Raw genomic sequence first — 21,028 nt, forward strand, 5'->3', positions numbered from 1 at the left:
TTAAAGTCTGGTGAGTCTACTAAATAAGACGGAATCCTCCAAATAAAGGAGAGCCATCTAGGGGAAGAGAGCGTCCGTGTGAACCATGTTGGCGCATGGTCCGGGATAACAATATTTTCTATCTTTGAACAATGTACTCTGAACATATTTGTGTATCTTATTATATCATTTTGATGACACTAAATAGAACATTGAATGCACTTTCCATATTATTTGTACTATTGCAGATCTTGTTACACGAGGAGTATTCTCCATAACATTGGCTTTACAGAGGCTACCGGCAGGATATCAGGGAGGATGAAGTTTCCTTTTTATTAGACCATCCTTGGAAAGAACATAAATGGCAGGATGTGATGAAGTCCGAGACTTCCAGAGGTGCGGGATTCCAAACGATCTTTTTTTTTAAAGGGGCAATGACTTACAATGCAAAACCACGCCTTGTGAATGTGCCTTTACAAAAACATCTGAGATCATCCAGCATGCTGCACCTCCAGCGATCCTGGACTCCATCACATCCCACCAATGGAGTTCTAGCAATAGGTAGATCTACACTGTCATGTGGTATTCCATATATTTCATATAGGCACCACTAACACCAATAAGACACAACTTATGTGTTATTTCATCTCCACTTTATTGAGACTTTTTATGCAAATTACATTTTATAATAATTACATTTACACTTTATTAATGTTTGATACAAAGTATCATCCTTTTTTCTATATCTACGTAGTTTGCACAGCGCCAGTAACATGTAATAAATTGCCTGTACTATATTGTTTGTAAAGTATTAATAAAAAAATAAAAACAAGAAAAAAATACAATCATAAAAATAATGGTAAAATTGTACATGAGCACAGTGTGATGTGCTTGTTAAATCTTGTATATATCTCAAATATATTTATATATTTTAATTAGGGCTTGTTTTTTTATACAAATTAAACAAATATTTTCTAAACTCTTTATAACTTTTCCATTCCCTTTATTAATTAGGCTGCGTCTGCTGATGTCCATTTATGTCAAAGCCAACTCTAGAATATCCTCTCTAGAAATATTGAGTTGATTTTCTGCAAAACATTTCCCACACTCAGAGCAGGGAAATGGCTTTTAACCTGTGTGACTTCTCTGATGTTTACCAAGCTGTGATGTTAGTAAAACATTTCCCACACTCAGAACATGGAAATGGCTTCTCACCTGTGTGACTTCTCTCATGTATAGCAAGATGTGATTTGTAAGTAAAACATTTCCCACACTCAGAACATGGAAATGGTTTCTCGCCTGTGTGACTTCTCTGATGTATAACAAGAGATGATTTGCAAGTAAAACATTTCCAACACTCAGAACATGGAAATAGTTTCTCACCTGTGGGACTTCTCTCATGTATAACAAGATGTGATTTGTGTGCAAAATATTTCCCACACACAGAGCATGGAAATGTCCTCTCACCTGTGTGACTTCTATAATGATTAACAAGCTGTGATTTGTGTGCAAACCATTTCCCACACTCAGAACATGGAAATGGTTTCTCACCTGTGTGACTTCTCTCATGTATAACAAGCTGTGATTTGTGTGCAAAACATTTTCCACACTCAGAACATGGAAATAGTTTCTCACCTGTGTGACTTCTCTCATGTATAACAAGCTGTGATTTGTGTGCAAAAAATTTCCCACATTCAGAGCAGGGAAATGGCTTTTAACCTGTGTGACTTCTCCCATGTTTAACAAGCTGTGATTTGTTAGAAAAACATTTCCCACACTCAGAACATGAAAATGGCTTCTCACCTGTGTGACTTCTCTCATGTATAGCAAGATGTGATTTGTAAGTAAAACATTTCCCACACTCAGAACATGGAAATAGTTTCTCACCTGTGTGACTTCTCTCATGTATAACAAGATGTGATTTGCGTGCAAAACATTTCCCACACTCAGAACATGGAAATGGTTTCTCACCTGTGTGACTTCTCTCATGTATAACAAGATCTGATTTGTGATTAAAACATTTCCCACACTCAGAACATGGAAATGGTTTCTGACCTGTGTGACTTCTCTCATGTATAACAAGATATGATTTGCGTGTAAAACATTTCCCACACTCAGAACATGGAAATGGTTTCTCACCTGTGTGACTTCTCTCATGTATAACAAGCTGTGATTTGTGTGCAAAACATTTCCCACACTCAGAGCATGGAAATGTCCTCTCACCTGTGTGACTTCTCTGATGTTTAACAAGAGTTGATTTGTGATTAAAACATTTCCCACACTCAGAACATGGAAATGGTTTCTCACCTGTGTGACTTCTCTGATGTATAACAAGAGATGATTTGCAACTAAAACATTTCCCACACTCAGAACATGAAAATGGTTTCTCACCTGTGTGACTTCTCTCATGTATAACAAGCTGTGATTTGCATGTAAAACCTTTCCCACACTCAGAGCATGGAAATATCCTCTCACCTGTGTGACTTCTATAATGATTAACAAGAGTTGATTTGCAAGTAAAATATTTCCCACACTCAGAACATGGAAATAGTTTCTCACCTGTGTGACTTCTCTCATGTATAACAAGATGTGATTTGCGTGCAAAACATTTCCCACACTCAGAACATGGAAATGGTTTCTCACCTGTGTGACTTCTCTCATGTATAACAAGATTTGATTTGTGATTATAACATTTCCCACACTCAGAACATGGAAATGGTTTCTCACCTGTGTGACTTCTCTCATGTATAACAAGATATGATTTGCGTGTAAAACATTTCCCACACTCAGAACATGGAAATGGTTTCTCACCTGTATGACTTCTCTCATGTATAACAAGCTGAGATTTGTGTGCAAAACATTTCCCACACTCAGAACATGGAAATGGTTTCTCACCTGTGTGACTTCTCTCATGTATAACAAGATCTGATTTGTGATTAAAACATTTTCCACACTCAAAACATGGAAATGGTTTCTCACCTGTGTGACTTCTCTCATGTATAACAAGCTGTGATTTGAATGTAAAACATTTCCCACACTCAGAGCATGGAAATGTCCTCTCACCTGTGTGACTTCTCTCATGTATAACAAGCTGTGATTTGAGTTTAAAACATTTTCCACACTCACAGCATGGAAATGGCCTCTCACCTGTCTCAGGTGGCTGATGGGTAATAAGATTCGTGCTCTGTGTAAAACATCTGTCCTCTACAGTACTGAAAAATATTGTATCTACTCTAAGAGATGTGATGGACGGACCAATATCTGAGTTAACAGGTGAACATTCCTCTTGGTTAGAGGTAAGAGATGATATATCTGCACTTTCAGGCTCTGAATGTAGAATTGGGATCACAGAGTTTTCCGGAGAATCTCGCATGATATCTTTAGCTTCAATTTCACAATCTCGCGATACAATGGGACGTTCAGCCAATATATTGCTTCTGTTACATTCACCTACAGGAAAAAAAAAGTGTGTGTGTATATATATATATATATATATATATATATATAAAAACAAATTATGTTACTGAAGAGCTACTCGGCAGCCATAACTAGGGGGTTAAAGCCTCTTCCCCATGAGATAAAGGTAAAAGTTCACATCCCCACAAGGTCTATCACTGATCTCCTCCCTACCATCCTTGTCTGAAGGGACTTCCACAACTATTTCTGCAAAATATAAACACAAAGAAGGGAGGGATATATGGGGATACCATGGAGTTCTTCAGAGTAACAAAATTCTCAGGCAACATAATTTGTTTCTCTTTCAGACTCCATGACTAATGAGATGTACCAAAGCAGGTTCTATATGGGGGAAGCATGTGAAATAATTATTCCCTAAAGCAAACCTGTGTTATACACATTCTTGCTCCATAACTTGAAGGATTTTCTTTCCACATTGTATACCTATGGAATTGGTGAAATACAAGAGGTTTGTAGAGTGAAGACAACTGCAGCCTTGCATAAGTCCCCTGTAGGTGCCTGTGCTAAGAAATTTTGACAGCCCCAACTGAAGGTGACTTGAAGACTTACAAGACTACCAGGTCTTTCCTCTTATTGTTATGGAACTCCAGCACAGTTGTATGAGCCTCCTGGAGCCTCTGTGAGGGTCTTCTGCCTGTAACATCACCCTCTGTTCCCTTAGTGTTTTATGCACACACCAGTACTTGGGATGCCACCAGGTCTTAAACTTCAGGCAGGATGGGATTACACAATTGGCTGGAGACCACAGATTCATTTATAGTAATAATGCTATGGCACACCCTGGGTAACTGGCAGGATACAGGTCACAGCAGCAGCAGGTGGGACAATATATGTGGTTAGGCAAAGGAGCACAGTGCAGCTAGGTAGGGAGGCTAGCAGGCTGAGCTGTGGTAGAGAAGCACAAAAGGAAACAAATGGCAAAGGCAATAACTAAGGATAATATAGAATTAGCAGGAACTAGGTTCAGGCATGGCAGAGAATCCAAGCACTGACACGCAGCTCATTCACAGGAACAGTATCAGAGCACACGATTCTGGGACACAGACCAGCAACTTACACTACGGTATAAGCTACAACTGGCAGGGTAGAGCTGACTGCCTTATAACAGAAAGTAGGACCAATCAGAACCAGTTAAAATGCTGGCTGTCGGGATCTTAGTGCTCAGAAGACCGGTGCCGGAATCCAACAGCAGTGTAATCTCGACACCCTGAATCCCGACCAATGCCCGGTATTCCCACTCGGTTGGCTGGTCCATGCCACCAACCGAGTGGGAATAGAACTGAAGAGGAGTGAGCCCGTGTGGTGCCACACTGATGGAATTCCAGCTGCTGTTGGTATACTGACAACCAGCATGCCGGCTGCCGGTAAACCATACCCAACCCATCAGAAAAGCCAGAATGGGTAGGTCCACATAATTAGAAATCTCATACAGGTTCACTGCTGCACATAGCCTAAGCATCCAGACTGTTAGGTAGCCACAGTCGCCATAGCTGTCTGGCATCCCGATAGCCTAGCAACCAGCTGGACCTTTAGGCATTGTATCCGGATGACAAGGTGTCCCGCTTGCCTAACAACAACTGAGACTTGTCGGGGAGACAAGCCGCAGTGGTGGCTTGTAACACAAGTTTGAGCAATTGCATGTCTTCTCCACCTTTGGGAAACATAACTCAGCTTGGGCTCCCCTGGTGCTGTTAGATACTCTATTGCTGCCGCTTGGCAATCCCTGTGATCAGTGTAATGGAGGGAAACATATCTCAGTTTGGGCTTCACTGGTGATGTTAGACCCTCTACTGCTGCAGCTTGGCAATCCCTGTGATCAGTGTGACGGAGGGAAACATGTCATCTTGGGCTCCCCTGGTGCTGTTAGATCCTTTATTGCTGCCACTTGGCAAGCCATGTTATCAGTGTGATGGAGAGAAACATATCTCAGCTTGGGCTCCCCTGGTACGTCGTTCGCAATTTTAAGATGCTAAGATTCACTCCCAGTAGGCGGCGGCTTAGCGTGAGCAACTCTGCTAAAATCGGCTTGCGAGCGAACAACTCGGAATGACCCCCAATGTTTCAAGCACACCGGAACCTGTGGGACTTAAATATATCAATGTTACTTGATACAGGTGTGTGCATGAGTTTGTTCTAATAGGTAGCTAGGAGAGTATTGCTGAATGAGCCAGGTTACAAGACTTGTGTATGGCAATGATAATTTGGACCAATGTGTGTCTAGGTTGGTTCCAATGGTGTAGCAAGATGAATGTTGCTAGGTAGTATGTGTCTTGGAGTGTGTTGATTTAAACCTGTGTGTGCAGTAGATATATAAAAGCGGGAGCCAAGTCTAAATATTCTAACACTTCTGCTGTTCAGTCATCTGTCTCAACATCGAATGACCGAATGAGAGTGATCAGAAACGGACAGTGGCTCCGATGTAAGGGTAGAGTGGTACTTCTGCTGTCCCTACAGGGAGTGGCGTTCTGTTACCATGAGCATTGCAGAACGTCACTGTTAATCGTGGGATGAGAGAGTAACCCCGAAATTGAAGAGAGAATTTAAGGATTGGATTTAAGCTGTACACAAAGGGTAATGCCCAAAATTGTACAGATTGTAACCATATTCAATAATAGCGTATTGCTGAAGTTGAAGAATAAATCCTACTGACGCAAACTATATCTAGACTACACAACACAGACTAAGTGTAACCTGTGGAGCAACGAGCCCCAGCTTGTTCACAACTGTACATAAAATAATAAGTGTGACAGAGAGAGTAGCAAGTCCTGGATTGCTCACATATTGTACAGAAATGCCACAGTAGAAATAATTCTAGGTTCACAAGCATTCCACATGAGCAATAGGTACTATGAAGCAAAAAGTGCCCCGGCTTTACAACAAATGAGTGTGATAAATAGAGTAGCAAGCCTAACACTTAATGTGCTCAGTAGATGCTGACACGCTATAACACATGAGGCAGTGAGCCCCAATTCAATCACAGCTGACATAGATATCTGAGGCCCAGTTTATTCACAGCTTATGCTGTTAGCTGCCAATTCTCTGGGTAGAAATTCAAAAGAAAAAGCAGTTTGGTAACAGGAGGGGGGAGAAAAAATAAGAATTTACTTACCGATAATTCTATTTCTCGTAGTCCGTAGTGGATGCTGGGACTCCGTCAGGACCATGGGGAATAGCGGCTCCGCAGGAGACTGGGCACAAAAGTAAAAGCTTTAGGACTACCTGGTGTGCACTGGCTCCTCCCCCTATGACCCTCCTCCAAGCCTCAGTTAGGATACTGTGCCCGGACGAGCGTACACAATAAGGAAGGATTTTTGAATCCCGGGTAAGACTCATACCAGCCACCCCAATCACACCATATAACTTGTGATCTAACCCAGTTAACAGTATGATAACATGAGGAGCCTCCAGAACAGATGGCTCACTACAACAAAACCCACATTTTTGGCAACAATAACTATGTACAAGTATTGCAGACAATCCGCACTTGGGATGGGCGCCCAGCATCCACGTCCTTGTGGATGCTGGGACTCCGTCAGGACCATGGGGATTATACCAAAGCTCCCAAACGGGCGGGAGAGTGCGGATGACTCTGCAGCACCGAATGAGAGAACTCCAGGTCCTCCTTAGCCAGGGTATCAAATTTGTAGAATTTTACAAACGTGTTTTCCCCTGACCACGTAGCTGCTCGGCAAAGTTGTAAAGCCGAGACCCCTCGGGCAGCCGCCCAAGATGAGCCCACCTTCCTTGTGGAATGGGCATTGACAGATTTTGGCTGTGGCAGGCCTGCCACAGAATGTGCAAGCTGAATTGTACTACAAATCCAACGAGCAATAGTCTGTTTAGAAGCAGGAGCACCCAGCTTGTTGGGTGCACACAATATAAACAGCTAGTCAGATTTCCTGACTCCAGCCGTCCTGGAAACATATATTTTCAGGGCCCTGACTACATCCAGTAACTTGGAATCCTCCAAGTCCCCAGTAGCCGCAGGCACCACAATAGGTTGGTTTAGGTGAAACGCTGAAACCACCTTAGGGAGAAATTGAGGGCGAGTCCTCAATTCCGCCCTATCCGAATGAAATATCAGGTAAGGGCTTTTATAGGATAAAGCCGCCAATTCTGATACGCGCCTGGCTGAAGCCAGGGCCAACAGTATGACCACTTTCCATGTGAGATATTTTAAATCCACTGTGGCAAGTGGTTCGAACCAATGTGATTTTAGGAATCCCAACACCACATTGAGATCCCAGGGTGCCACTGGAGGCACAAAGGGAGGCTGTAATGCAGTACCCCCTTTACAAAAGTCTGGACTTCAGGAACTGAAGCCAATTCTTTCTGGAAGAAAATCGACAAGGCTGAAATTTGAACCTTAATGGATCCTAATTTTAGGCCCATGGACAATCCTGTTTGCAGGAAATGCAGGAAACGACCTAGTTGAAATTCCTCTGTCGGGGCCTTCCTGGCCTCGCACCACGCAACACATTTCCTCCAAATACGGTGATAATGTTGTGCAGTTACATCCTTCCTGGCTTTGGTCAGGGTAGGGATTACTTCATCTGGAATGCCTTTTTCCTTCAGGATCTGGCGCTCAACCGCCATGCCGTCAAACGCAGCCGCGGTAAGTCTTGGAACAGACAGGGTCCTTGCTGAAGCAGGTCCCTTCTTAGAGGTAGAGGCCACGGATCCTCCGTGAGCATCTCTTGAAGTTCCGGGTACCAAGTCCTTCTTGGCCAATCCGGAGCCACGAGTATAGTTCTTACTCCTCTCCGTCTTATAATCCTCAGTACCTTTGGTATGAGAGGCAGAGGAGGGAACATATACACTGACTGGTACACCCACGGTGTTACCAGAGCGTCCACCGCTATTGCCTGAGGGTCCCTTGACCTGGCGCAATACCTGTCTAGTTTTTTGTTGAGGCGGGACGCCATCATGTCCACCTTTGGTTTTTCCCAACGGTTCACAATCACTTGGAAGACTTCTGGATGAAGTCCCCACTCTCCCGGGTGGAGATCGTGCCTGCTGAGAAAAACTGCTTCCCAGTTGTCCACTCCGGGAATGAACACTGCTGACAGTGCTATCACATGATTTTCCGCCCAGCGAAGAATCCTTGCAGCTTCTGCCATCGCTCTCCTGCTTCTTGTGCCGCCCTGTCTGTTTACGTGGGCGACTGCCGTGATGTTGTCCGACTGGATCAACACCGGCTGACCCTGAAGCAGAGGCCTTGCTTGACTTAGGGCATTGTAAATGGCCCTTAGTTCCAGGATATTTATGTGAAATGACGTTTCCATGCTTGACCACAAGCCCTGGAAATTTCTTCCCTGTGTGACTGCTCCCCAGCCTCTCAGGCTGGCATCCGTGGTCACCAGGACCCAGTCCTGAATGCCGAATCTGCGGCCCTCTAGAAGATGAGCACTCTGCAACCACGACAGGAGAGACAGCCTTGTCCTCGGAGACAGGGTTATCCGCTGATGCATCTGAAGATGCGATCCAGACCATTTGTCCAGCAGATCCCACTGAAAAGTTCTTGCGTGGAATCTGCCGAATGGAATCGCTTTGTAAGAAGCCACCATTTTCCCCAGGACCTTTCTGCATTGATGCACTGACACTTGGCCTGGTTTTAGGAGGTTCCCGACTAGCTCGGATAACTCCCTGGCTTTCTCCTCCGGGAGAAACACCTTTTTCTGGACTGTGTCCAGAATCATCCCTAGGAACAGCAGACGTGTCGTCGGAATCAGCTGCGATTTTGGAATATTTAGAATCCACCCGTGCTGTCGTAGCACTACTTGAGATAGTGCTACTCCGACCTCTAATTGTTCCCTGGACCTTGCCCTTATCAGTAGATCGTCCAAGTAAGGGATAATTAAGATGCCTTTTCTTCGAAGAAGAATCATCATTTCGGCCATTACCTTGGTAAAGACCCGGGGTGCCGTGGACAATCCAAACGGCAGCGTCTGAAACTGATAATGACAGTTCTGTACCACAAACCTGAGGTACCCTTGGTGAGAAGGGCAAATTGGGACATGGAGGTAAGCATCCTTGATGTCCAGAGACACCATATAGTCCCCTTCTTCCAGGTTCGCTATCACTGCTCTGAGTGACTCCATCTTGAATTTGAACCTTTGTATGTAAGTGTTCAAGGATTTCAGATTTAAAATAGGTCTCACCGAGCCGTCCGGCTTCGGTACCACAAACAGCGTGGAATAATACCCCTTTCCCTGTTGTAGGAGGGGTACCTTGATTATCACCTGCTGGGAATACAGCTTGTGAATAGCTTCTAATACCGCCTCCCTGTCGGAGGGAGACGTTGGTAAAGCAGACTTCAGGAACCGGCGAGGGGGAGACGTCTCGAATTCCAATTTGTACCCCTGAGATACTACCTGCAGGATCCAGGGGTCCACTTGCGAGTGAGCCCACTGCGCGCTGAAATTCTTGAGACGGCCCCCCACCGTACCCGAGTCCGCTTGTAAGGCCCCAGCGTCATGCTGAGGACTTGGCAGAAGCGCGGGAGGGCTTCTGTTCCTGGGAAGCGGCTGCCTGCTGCAGTCTTTTTCCCCTTCCTCTGCCCCGGGGCAGAAATGAGTGGCCTTTTGCCCGCTTGCCCTTATGGGGACGAAAGGACTGAGCCTGAAAAGACGGTGTCTTTTTCTGCTGAGAGGTGACCTGGTGTAAAAAGGTGGATTTCCCAGCCGTTGCCGTGGCCACCAGGTCCGACAGACCGACCCCAAATAACTCCTCCCCTTAATACGGCAATACTTCCATATGCCGTTTGGAATCCGCATCACCTGACCACTGTCGCGTCCATAACCCTCTTCTGGCAGAAATGGACAGCGCACTTACTCTTGATGCCAGAGTGCAATGCATCCTTTAAATGCTCTATAGTCAATAATATACTGTCCCTGTCCAGGGTATCAATATTTTCAATCAGGGAATCCGACCAAGCCACCCCAGCACTGCACATCCAGGCTGAGGCGATTGCTGGTCGCAGTATAACACCAGTATGTGTGTATATACTTTTTAGGATATTTTCCAGCTTCCTATCAGCTGGCTCCTTGAGGGCGGCCGTATCAGGAGACGGTAACGCCACTTGTTTTGATAAGCATGTGAGCGCCTTATCTACCCTAGGGGGTGTTTCCCAACGCGCCCTAACCTCTGGCGGGAAAGGGTATAATGGCAATAATTTTTTAGAAATTAGCAGTTTTTTATCGGGGGAAACCCACGCTTCATCACACACCTCATTTAATTCATCTGATTCAGGAAAAACTACGGGTAGTTTTTTCACACCCCACATAATACCCTTTTTTGTGGTACTTGTAGTATCAGAAATGTTCAAAACCTCCTTCATTGCCGTGATCATGTAACGTGTGGCCCTACTGGAAATCACGTTTGTTTCCTCACCGTCAACACTGGAGTCAGTGTCCGTGTCTGGGTCTGTGTCGACCATCTGAGGTAACGGGCGCTTTAGAGCCCCTGACGGTGTTTGAGACGCCTGGACAGGCACTAGCTGATTTGCCGGCTGTCTCATGTCGTCAACAGTCCTTTGTAAAGTGCTGACGCTATCACGTAATTCCTTCCATAAGACCATCCAGTCAGGTGTCGACTCCCTAGGGGGTGACATCACTATTACAGGCAATTGCTCCGCCTCCATACCATTTTCCTCCTCATACATGTCGACACAAACGTACCGACACACAGCACACACACAGGGAATGCTCTGATAGAGGACAGGACCCCACTAGCCCTTTGGGGAGGCAGAGGGAGAGTTTGCCAGCACACACCAGAGCGCTATATATATATACAGGGATAACCTTATATAAGTGTTTTTCCCTTATATAGCTGCTGTATTGATTAATCTGCCAATTTAGTGCCCCCCCCCTCTCTTGTTTTACCCTGTTTCTGTAGTGCAGGACTGCAGGGGAGAGTCAGGGAGACGTCCTTCCAGCGGAGCTGTGAGGGAAAATGGCGCTTGTGTGCTGAGGAGATAGGCTCCGCCCCCTTCTCTGTGGCCTTTCTCCCGCTTTTTTAAGGAAAACTGGCAGGGGTTAAATGCATCCATATAGCCCAGGAGCTATATGTGATGTATTTTTCGCCATCTAAGGTGTTTTTATTGCGTCTCAGGGCGCCCCCCCCAGCGCCCTGCACCCTCAGTGACCGGAGTGTGAAGTGTGCTGAGAGCAATGGCGCACAGCTGCGGTGCTGTGCGCTACCTTATTGAAGACAGGACGTCTTCTGCCGCCGATTTCCCGGACCTCTTCTGTCTTCTGGCTCTGTAAGGGGGCCGGCGGCGCGGCTCTGGGACCCATCCATGGCTGGGCCTGTGATCGGTCCCTCTGGAGCTAATGTCCAGTAGCCTAAGAAGCCCAATCCACTCTGCACGCAGGTGAGTTCGCTTCTTCTCCCCTTAGTCCCTCGGTGCAGTGAGCCTGTTGCCAGCAGAACTCACTGAAAATAAAAAACCTACCTTAAACTTTTACACTAAGCAGCTCAGGAGAGCCACCTAGTATGCACCCTTCTCGTTCGGGCACAAAAATCTAACTGAGGCTTGGAGGAGGGTCATAGGGGGAGGAGCCAGTGCACACCAGGTAGTCCTAAAGCTTTTACTTTTGTGCCCAGTCTCCTGCGGAGCCGCTATTCCCCATGGTCCTGACGGAGTCCCAGCATCCACAAGGACATCAGAGAAATAGGATTTTAATTACCTACCGGTAAATCCTTTTCTCGTAGTCCGTAGAGGATGCTGGGGTCCATATTAGTACCATGGGGTATAGACGGTCCACAAGGAGCCATTGGAACTTTAAGAGTTTGAAAGTGTGGGCTGGCTTCTCCGTCTATGGTCCTCCTACCAGACTCAGTCTAGAAACTGTGCCCGAGGAAACGACATACTTCGAGAGAAGGAAATACACAGATAGTGGAGAGATTCATACCAGCTCACACAACAGGCAAAACCGGCCAAGAGGCCGGAGAACTCAGCAACAGCTGAAACAGTACTGAAACGGTAAACAACGCAGAACTTACCTAGGAACCAGGCAGTACCAAACTATAAAACCAATGCAGGAAAACGAAGCGCCCAGCATCCTCTACGGACTACGAGAAAAAGATTTACCGGTAGGTAATGTAATTAAAGTCATATTTTTTCTTATGTCCTAGAGGATGCTGGGGTCCATATTAGTACCATGGGGATGTGTCAAAGCTCCCAGAACGGGAGGGAGAGCGCGGAGGCTTCTGCAAAACTCCTTGACCAAACTTGAGGTCATCAGAGGCCAAAGTATTGAACTTATAAAACTTAGCAAACGTGTTCTACCCAGACCAAGTAGGTGCTTGGCAAAGCTGTATAGCCGAGACACCCTGGGCAGCCACCCAGGAAGAGCCCACCTTATGAGTAGAATGGGCCTTTACAGATTTTGGACACGCAAAGCCTGCCGTAGAATATGTATGCTGGATGGTGAAACTGGTCCAGCGTGAAATTGACTGCTTAGAAGCAGGACACCCAAATTTCTTGGGACCATAGAGGACAAACAGTGGGTCAGTTTTTGTATGATGAGTGGTCCTCTTCACATAAATCTTCAAAGCCCTCACAACATCCAAGGCCTTTGAAGCAATTGAGGAGTCAGTAGCCACTGGCACCACAATAGGTTGATTGATATGAAAGGCTGAAACAACCTTAGGCAGGAACTGCGGACGAGTCCGGAGTTCCGCCCTATCTTCATGGAAGATCAGATAGGGACTTATACAGGACAAAGCCCCCAATTGAGACACGCGTCGAGCAGAAGCTAAGGCCAACAAACTGACCGCCTTCCACGTGATAAACTTTATTTCAGCCTCCTGTAGAGGCTCAAACCAATCAGATTGCAGGAACTGCAATACCACATCAAGATCCCAGGGTGCCACTGGCGCCACAAAGGGAGGCTGGATGTGCAGAACCCCTTTCAAAAAGGTCTGAACCTCAGTGAGGACAGCTAATTGTTTTTGGAAGAAAATGGACAAAGCTGAGATCTGGACCTTGATGGTGCCCAATCTCAGAGCCATATCCACACCTGCTTGCAGGAAAAGGAGAAACGTCCAAGTTGAAACTCCACCACAGGAAATTTCTTGGATTCACACCGACACATATTTTTTTCAAATGCGATGGTAATGTTTAGTCGTTACCACCTTCCTAGTCTGTATCAGGGTAGGAATCACATCCATCGAGATACCCTTCCGAGCCAAGAGCTGGCACTCAACCGCCATGCCATCAAACGTAGCCATGGTAAGTCTTGATAAGCGAACAGCCCCTGCAGCAACAAAACCTCCTGAAGAGGTAAGGGCCTTTGATCTTCCAGCAGAAGATCCAGCAGATCCGCGTACCAAGCCCTCCTTGGCCAGTCCGGAGCAATGAGGATTGGGAGAACCTTTGTTCTTCTTACAAGTTGAAAAACTTTTGGAATCAGAGGAAGTGGAGGGAATACATACACAGACGTGAACACCCATGGTGTTACCAGTGCGTCCACCGCCACTGCCTGCGGGTCTCTCGACCTGAAACAGTACCTCCACAGCTTCTTGTTGAGGTGGGAGGCCACCATGTCTATGTGAGACACCCCCCATCAACCAGTTACCTCCTCGAAAACCTCCGGATGGAGGCCCCACTCTTCTGGATGGAGATCGTGTCTGCTGAGGAAGTCTGCTTCCCAGTTGTCTACTCCCGGAATGAAGATTGCTGACATTGCCACTGCATGCCTTTCTGCCCAGAGGAGGATTCTTGACACCTCCGACATTGCAGCCCTGCTCTTCGTTCCGCCTTGTCTGTTTATGTAGGTCACTGTGATCACGTTGTCCGACTGCACCTGAACAGCTCGATCCTGTAGAAGGTGTGCTGCTTGAAGAAGGCGGTTGTACACGGCCCTTAGCTCCAGGATGTTTATTGGAAGAAGGGATTCTTGATACAAGCACCTTCCTTGGAAGGTTTCTTCCTGAGTGACTGCTCCCCAAACCTCGTAGACTTGCACCCGTGGTTTGAGGGATCCAGTCCTGAACTCCGAACCTTTGGCCTTCCAGAAGGTGTAGTAGTTATAGCCACCAGAGGAGCGAAATCCTGGCTTTTGATGAGACGTATCCTCCTGTGCATATGTAGGTGAGATCCTGACCACTGGTCGAAGAGATACAGCTGAAAGGATCGAGCATGAAACCTTCCGTACTGCAGAGTCTCGTAAGAGGCAACCATCTTCCCCAGAAGGCGGATGCACTGATGAACCGATACCCGGGAAGGCTTCAAGACATCCTGGACCATTGTTTGTATCACCAATGCTTTCTCTACTGGTAGAAACACCCTCTGAACCTCCATGTCAAAAATCATCCCCAGGAAAGACAGCCTCCCTGTCGGCCCCAGATGAGACTTTGGAAGGCTCAGGATCCAACCGTGCTCCTTGAACAGACGTGTCGTGAGAGCAATGGATCTTAACAACTTCTCCCTGGACGACGCCTTTATCAGGAGATCGTCCAGATATGAAATTATGTTCAACCCCTGCTTGCGGAGAACCATCATCTCTGCCATCACCTTGGTGAAGACCCTTGGTGCCATGGAGAGACCGAACGGCAGTGCCTGAAACTGATAGTGATCGTCTAACAGTGAAAACCTGAGTTATGCCTGATGCGGCGACCAAATGGGAATGTGGAGGTACACATCCTTGATGTCCATGTACACCAGGAATTCCCCCTCCATCAGTCCTGAGATGACAGCTCTCAGAGACTCAATCTTGAACTTGAACTCCCTGAGATAAGGGTTCAAAGATTTTACTTTCTGAATTGTCCGTTACAAACCATCCGGCTTCGGTACCACAAAAAAAGGTTATAATAGTAACCTTTGTTCCACTGATGAAGCGGAACTGAAACAATGACCTCAGAAACTACCAATTTTCGGATAGCTTCCAGAAGAATTGCTCTGTCTGCCGGCAAAGCTGGCAAGCCTGATTTGAAGAAACGGTGAAGTGCGAGAGTTTGAATCTCCAGTCTGTAACCCTTGGACACTATAGGGTATATTTACTAAGATTCGTAATGGTCGGGATTTGGAGGGAGATTAAACAAGAATTACATCGAATGTGTGAATTTGCAACTTTTTGTTTTTTTACGCCTCATTTACTATGCTGTCGTATTCTGCATTTTCATGTTTTCCGATGTCGATGTCATTTGTAATGTCAGGCAGTGTTTTACGGGAGTGATTAGTAAAACGCTGACGAACTTAACACAATGAATCCCGGCCGGATCTGAGAGATCCGTGCAGAGCTTCATTGTGTACCTTAAAAAGTCTATAAAGTGTTAAAAATCCCCCCAAAAATTGAGTGGGTTCACCCCTCCTAAGCATAACCAGCATCGGCCTCTTTGAGACGGTCCTGGTTGTAAAAATACAGGGGAAACATTGACTGGGGTTCCCCCATATTTTAAAAACCAGCACCGGGCTCCGCGCCTGGTACTGGTGCAAAAAATACGGTGGATAAAAAACGTAGGGGTCCCCTGTATTTTAAAAACCAGCACCAGGCTTCACTAGTCAGAGAGATAATGTCACAGCCGGGGGACACTTTTATATTGGTCCCTGCGGCCCTGGCATTAAATCACCAACTAGTCACCCCTGGCCGGGGTACCCTGGAGTGGGGACTCCTTAAAGCAAGGGGTTCCCCCCCTCCAGCCACCTAAGGGCCAGGGATGAAGCCCGAGGCTGTCCCCCCCCATCCCTGGCTGGTGGATAGGGAGGCCGATAGCCTCGTGTCCATGCATGCGAGGGGGGGGGGGGGGAACGGGCCCGCTGGTACCTGTAGTTCTACTACAAAAAAAATACCCAAATAAAAACAAACTATGTTGACACGAAGCACTCGTCCTCTTCTCCTGTAGAATCCACGAGTACCTGTAAATAAAATTATACTTACAAAGAATCCTGTGTAGATCGGTCCTCTTCTTGAAAGTTATAATCGACGTACTTGATAAAAAAAAAAAAAAAAAAAACGAAAAACCCGGTCCACGCACTGAAAGGGATCCCCATGTTTACACATGGAACCCCTTTCCCCATCTGGCGGGACCCCCCGTGGCTCCTGTCAAAGAGGGCCCCTTCAGCCAATCAGGGAGTGCCACGTCATGGCACTCTCCTGATTGGCTGTGCGCGCCTGCACTGTCAGTCAGGCAGAGTACAGTGGATACAATGTAGCGTACCGCCGCTACATTATATCCAGTGGGGGAACTTTGCAGGTTGCGGTAGACTGCGAGGTTAAGTGGGGTCACTTTGAAGAAAAAACACCAACTCGGTCAAAATCGGGAGCTTAGTAAATATACCCCTATATCCTGTATCCAAGGGTCCAGTCCAGACGACACCCAGATGTTGCTGAAATGACGGAGTAACGACGGGATAGACGGGCTCCGCAGGAGATAGGGCACTCCAAGAAATCCCCGGCATCCAGGCGTGCACTGGCCCCTCCTCCCTCCATGCCCCTCCCCCAGACCCCAGTTAAGGAAACTGTGCCCAGAGAAGATGGACAGTACGAGGAAGGATTTTTGTAAATCTAAGGGCGAGATCCATACCAGCCACACCAATCACACCGTATAACTTGCGATAAACTACCCAGTTAACAGTATGAACAACAACATAGCCTCGGTTCAACCGATAAACTATAACATAACCCTTATGTAAGCAATAATTATATACAAGCCTTGCAGAAGAAGTCCGCACTTGGGATGGGCGCCCAGCATCCTCTACGGACTACGATAAATAGATTTACCGGTAAGTAAAATCTTATTTTCTCTTACGGCCTAGAGGATGCTGGAGACTCCAAAAGGACCATGGGGTCTATACCAAAGCTCCAGACCGGGCGGGAGAGCGCGGACGACTCTGCAGCACCGATTGAGCAAACATGAGGTGCTCATCAGCCAGGGTATCAAACTTGTAGTACTTAACAAAAGTGTTTGAACCCGACCACATAGCTGCTCGGCAAAGTTGAAGCGCTAAGACACCTCGGGCAGCCGCCCAAGACGAGCCCACCTTCCTGGTAGAATGGGCTTTCACTGACTTCGGCAACGGCAAACCAGCTGTAGAATGAGCATGCCGAATCGTATTACAGAACCAGCGTGCAATAGTCTGCTTGGAAGCAGGAGCCCCAATCTTGTTGGGAGCCCACAGGACAAACAAAGCCTCTGATTTCCTAATTTTAGCCGTTCTGGTGAAATAAATTTTCAAGGTTCTAACTACATCGAGAGATTTCGACACAGCCCAAGGCACCCGTAGCCACAGGCACCACAATGGGTTTGTTTATATGAAACGAAGAAACCACCTTCAGCAGAAATTGTTGACGAGTCCTAAACTCCACTCTATCCTCATGGAAAATCAAATAGGGGCTCTTGTGAGACAAAACCGCCAACTCTGACACCCGTCTTGTCGACCTTTTGACCTGTCGACCTAAAGACCCTGTCGACCTAGACATTGTGGTCGACCTAGACATTGTCGACCTAGTTACTGTCGACTTTCAGTCCGGATCCCGTCAAGATCCCACGGTGCCACGGGTGGCACAAACGGAGAATGGATGTGCAGCACACCCTTCACAAAAGTCTGAACCTCTGGAAGGGCGGACAATTCTTTTTGAAAGAAAATAGACAAAGCCGAAATCTGCACTTTTATGGGACCCAATTTCAGGCCTGCATCCACGCGTGCCTGCAAAAAATGGAGGAAACGCACCAGCTGAAACTCCTCCGTTGGAGCTTTCTTGGCTTCACACCATGATACATACTTCCTCCAAATACGGTGATAATACTTCGCCGTGACCTCCTTTCTAGCCTTAAGGAGAGTGGGGATGACTTCCCCGGGAATACCCTTTCGAGCTAGGATTTGGCGTTCAACCTCCACGCCGTCAAATGCAGCCGCGGTAAGTCTTGAAATACGCATGGCCCCTGCAGTAACAGATCTTCTCTGAGAGGAAGAGGCCAAGGATCTTCTATGAGCAATTCCTGAAGATCCGGATACCATGCCCTACGTGGCCAATCTGGAACAATGAGTACTGCCTGAACCCTTGTTCATCTTATGATCCTCAACACTACCGACTGAAACACCCACGGAGTTACCAGGGCGTCCATCGCACTGGCTTGAGGGTCCCTTGACCTGGAACAATACCTCGGAAGCTTCTTGTTGAGGCGAGACACCATCATGTCTATTTGAGGAATTCACCAACGACTTGTCACTTCTGCAAAGATCTCTTGATGAAGACCCCACTCTCCTGGATGGAGATCGTGTCTGCTGAGGAAGTCTGCTTCCCAGTTGTCTACGCCTGGAAGGAAGACCGCTGACAGAGCACTCACGTGCTTTTCCGCCCAGAGAAGAGCTTTCGTGGCCTCCGCCATCGCCACTTTGTTCCGCCCTGGCGGTTTACGTATGCCACCGCTGTTACATTGTCCGACTGAATCAGGACAGGGAGACCTTGAAGAAAGTGTTCCGCTTGCAGAAGGCCGTTGAAAATGGCTCTTAGTTCTAGAACGTTTATGTGGAGACAAGCTTCCTGGCTTGACCATTTTCCGTGGAAACTTCTTCCTTGTGTGACTGCTCCCCAGCCTCGGAGACTTGCATCCGTGGTCAGCAGGACCCAATCCTGAATCCCGAACCTGCGTCCCTCTAGGAGGTGAGAACTGTGAAGCCACCACAGGAGAGATATTCTGGTCCTGGAAGATAGACTTATTTTCCAGTGCATGTGCAGGTGAGACCCAGACCACTGGTCCAACAGGTCCCACTGAAACACCCGGGCATGAAACCTGCCAAATGGAATGGCTTTGTAAGCTGCAACCATCTTCCCCAGCACCCGAGTGCATTGATGGATCGACACTCTTGCCGGTTTCAGAATCTCCTTGACCATGGTCTGGATTTCCAGAGCTTTTTCCGCTGGGAGAAACACTCTGCAGTTCTGTGTCCAGGATCATGCCCAAGAAAGACAGCCGAGTTGTCGGAATCAACTGTGACTTTGGGGTCTAGGCCCGAGTGAAACCAGACCTGACTGAGGAGTCGGAGACGCGCCCCCACCGGCACGGACTCCCGTAGGGGAGCCCCAGCGTCATGCAGTGGACTTGGAAGAGGCCGGGGAGGACTTTTGGTCCTGGGAGCCTGACACAGCAGGTGACCTTTTTCCCCTTCCTATACCTTTTGAAGCAAGGAAGGACGAGCCTCTTCCGTTTTTGTATTTATTAGGCGGAAAGGACTGCATCCGATAATGGGGTGCCTTTTTCTGTTGTGCTGGAACATAAGGAAGAAAAGATGACTTACCCGCTGTAGCGGTAGACACCGGGTCAGCGAGGCCGTCACCAAACAAGACACTACCTTTATATGGGAGGGCTTCCATAGCTTTCTTGGAGTTGGGATCCGCATTCCATTGATGAATCCACAGTGCTCTCCTGGCCAAGACTGCCATGGCATTGGCCTTTGATCCCAAGAGGCCAATATCCCTCGCCGCATCCTTTAGGTAAGCTGCAGCGTCCCTGATATAACCAAGAGTCAAAAGACTGTTATCCCTAATCCAGGGTATCCATGTCAGATGTCAAATTATCAGCCCACTTACCAATAGCACTATTCACCCATGCCGACGCCACGGCAGGTCTGAGGAGTGCACCCGTAGTAACATAAATGGCCTTTAATGTCATTTCCTGCTTACGATCCGCAGGGTCCTTGAGGGCAGCAGTGTCGGGAGACGGAAGTGTCACCTTCTTGGACAGCCTTGACAGAGCTTTGTCCACATTGGGAGAGGACTCCCATTTTTCCCTGTTGTCAGAGAGGAAAGGATATGCCATAAAAATTCTCTTGGGAATCTGCCACCTTTTATCAGGCGATTCCCAAGCCTTTTCACAAAGAGCGTTCAGTTCATAAGAGGGGGGAAACTTCACCTCAGGCTTCTTTCCCTTATACAAACAAACCCTTGTATCTGGAACAGCAGGTACTTCAGAAATATGTAAAACATCTTTAATAGCTACAATCATGTACTGAATACTCTTAACCACCTTTGGATGTAAACTGGACTCACTATAGTCGACACTGGAGTCAGAGTCCGTGTCGGTATCCGTATCAGCTATCTGGGTAAATGAACGCTTTTGTGACCCTGAGGGGACCTGTACCTGAGACAAGGCGTCCTCCATGGATTTTCTCCACGTTTGTGTCTGAGAATCAGAATTATCCAGCCTTTTAGACAACAACGCCACATTTGCATTCAATGTACTCAACATATTCACCCAATCAGCAGTCGGCGGTGCCAACTGAGTCACTCAGACATGTCGACACACCATACCGACACGCACACACTCACACTGGCTATAGGGGACAGACCCACAGGGGAGCCTGTTAGAGAAACACAAAGGGAGTTTACCAGCTCACACCCCAGCACCCATATAATACTGAGAAAGAATATATGATGTCTGCGCTGTTATAATAGCACCAATAACTGTGTGTCCCCCCCTCCCCGTTTTGCTCCCTGTACTTGATCAGGAGAGTGGAGGTCCGGGCCAGCGTCTCTGCAAGTCTGTCAAGAGAGAAAATGGCGCTTGTAAGCTGTGAGGGCTAAGCCACGCCCCCTCCTGGCGCGCTGTAGTCCCGTGCAATGTT

General features: G+C 47.2%; 1 protein-coding gene across 1 annotated transcript in view; it reads right to left on the reverse strand.

The window, feature by feature from the left end:
* Nucleotides 1–632: 632 nt before the first annotated feature.
* LOC135057079 (uncharacterized) overlaps nt 633–21,028 on the reverse strand; it is a 174,040-nt gene continuing 153,644 nt past the window's right edge. The window contains 1 exon segment of the mRNA XM_063962977.1: nt 633–3,429. Within this exon segment, the coding sequence (XP_063819047.1) occupies nt 1,133–3,429 (2,297 nt within the window). The 3' untranslated portion in view covers nt 633–1,132.

This window comes from Pseudophryne corroboree, chromosome 3, assembly GCF_028390025.1.
Source record: "Pseudophryne corroboree isolate aPseCor3 chromosome 3, aPseCor3.hap2, whole genome shotgun sequence".
Lineage (NCBI taxonomy): Eukaryota > Metazoa > Chordata > Amphibia > Anura > Myobatrachidae > Pseudophryne > Pseudophryne corroboree.